The sequence below is a fragment of the Haplochromis burtoni genome, unplaced genomic scaffold (assembly GCF_018398535.1).
Source record: "Haplochromis burtoni strain Fernald_Lab_line unplaced genomic scaffold, NCSU_Asbu1 Contig_23, whole genome shotgun sequence".
Taxonomy (NCBI): domain Eukaryota; kingdom Metazoa; phylum Chordata; class Actinopteri; order Cichliformes; family Cichlidae; genus Haplochromis; species Haplochromis burtoni.
Window position 1 is genome coordinate 292899 of NW_024582384.1, and position 1418 is coordinate 294316.

Consider the following 1418-nt stretch of genomic DNA (forward strand, 5'->3'; position numbering starts at 1 on the left):
AAAGCAAACACAATCATTTACAAATGCATTGTAAATAATGTAATAAATTCCATTAACCTTAATTTACTCATTTTTTTCCATGTCTTCTTAATTTTGGCAGTTTTGATCCTCCGTCATTTAAAGGGTGTGATTGTTTTAGAACAGGGGTCCCCAATCCCAGTCCACGAGGGCCGGTGTCCCTGCAGGTTTTAGATCTCACCCTGAGTCAACACACCTGAATCACATGATTAGTTCATTACCAGGCCTCTGGAGAACTTCAGGACATGTTGAGAAGGTAATTTATCCATTTAAATCAGCTGTGATCGATCAAGGACACATCTAAAAGCAGGGACACCGGCCCTCGCGGACTGGGATTGGGGACCCCTGTTTTAGAACCACCACAGAGCACACTCTTCATCTCTGCTTATTGGATGACTGTTTACAACTATTTTTACATAATTAGCAGCGGCTAGAAGAAGCCGCTGTTGTGTTCTAAACACTGTTTGTCTGGGAATAGAGTTTAGCGCACTCTAAGGAAACCTATAATACAAGACATCTGAGACTAAAAACATATCCTCTTCACCTGAGCCCTCTATGACAGATCCCTTGCACATCCTCAAGCTTCCACGTTAGCCTTAGGTGTCAGACCAATGTAGGTTCCATTCTGGGGATCCTCCTTCTCTTTATCATTAACTGGAGAGTAAGCGGTGTCGTCTTCAGCGGACGACTGTAGAGGGACATTAAGGACATAAAGCAGCATTACAAACTAATCAGGTCTTATTACAATTTGTAAAGTTATACCTGTAATGGAAAGTGGTTGGTTCCCCTTAATCATGCCATCTCACAACAATTAAAAAGACAGGCAGTATTAATATGCAATGCATTAAGTGTACATTAGCAGTTATTTTAATTCAGGTGAAACTGGTCTAGCTGTGCAATGAAAGATTAAATGAAAAAAGGCACTTAGGTGATAAATAATAACCAAAGTAAGACAAATGAATAAATAAAGCAGATAAAATAAAGCAGCAACACTTACAGCATAAAGAGGCTTGGTAAACACAATGCGCTTAACTTCATTCTTCCCAGGAACACACAGTGAGAAACACAAGCTCGGTGTTATTAGTGTGCAATTAAGCAACTGAATGAATTGTGCAAAAATTATGACTTATTAGGAGCAGGCAAATTGTAAGTTGTTAGGACTCCGCAAGAAGCAGTCTCATACCTTCTGTTTGCGAGCCCGGCACAGGAGGATGACAAAGACCATGAGCAGAATAACACCCAGTCCCACAATGACGAGAGGGAAGTTGGACACCAAATTGCTAATCAGCAGAAGCTTCTTTAATCTCTCTGAAGACGCATCGTCAATTTCCACGCTCTGTTTATTCAGAGAGAGAGAGAGAGAGAGAGAGAGAGAGAGAGAGAGAGAGAGAGAGAGAGAG

General features: G+C 41.0%; 1 protein-coding gene across 2 annotated transcripts in view; it reads right to left on the reverse strand.

Annotated features, from left to right (window-relative positions):
- Positions 1-375: 375 nt before the first annotated feature.
- The window catches only part of LOC102304108 (lysosome membrane protein 2), a 23677-nt gene continuing 22634 nt past the window's right edge, over positions 376-1418 (reverse strand). The window contains exons 11-13 of one of the 2 annotated variants that reach the window (XM_005917331.3): positions 1202-1354; positions 1016-1057; positions 376-706 (exon numbers count right to left, since the gene is read on the reverse strand). In XM_005917331.3, coding sequence (XP_005917393.1) covers positions 596-706; positions 1016-1057; positions 1202-1354 — 306 coding nt within the window. In that variant the 3' untranslated portion in view covers positions 376-595. The remainder of the gene's footprint in view (positions 707-1015; positions 1058-1201; positions 1355-1418) is intronic. The other variant, XM_005917332.3, reaches the window with a different exon arrangement.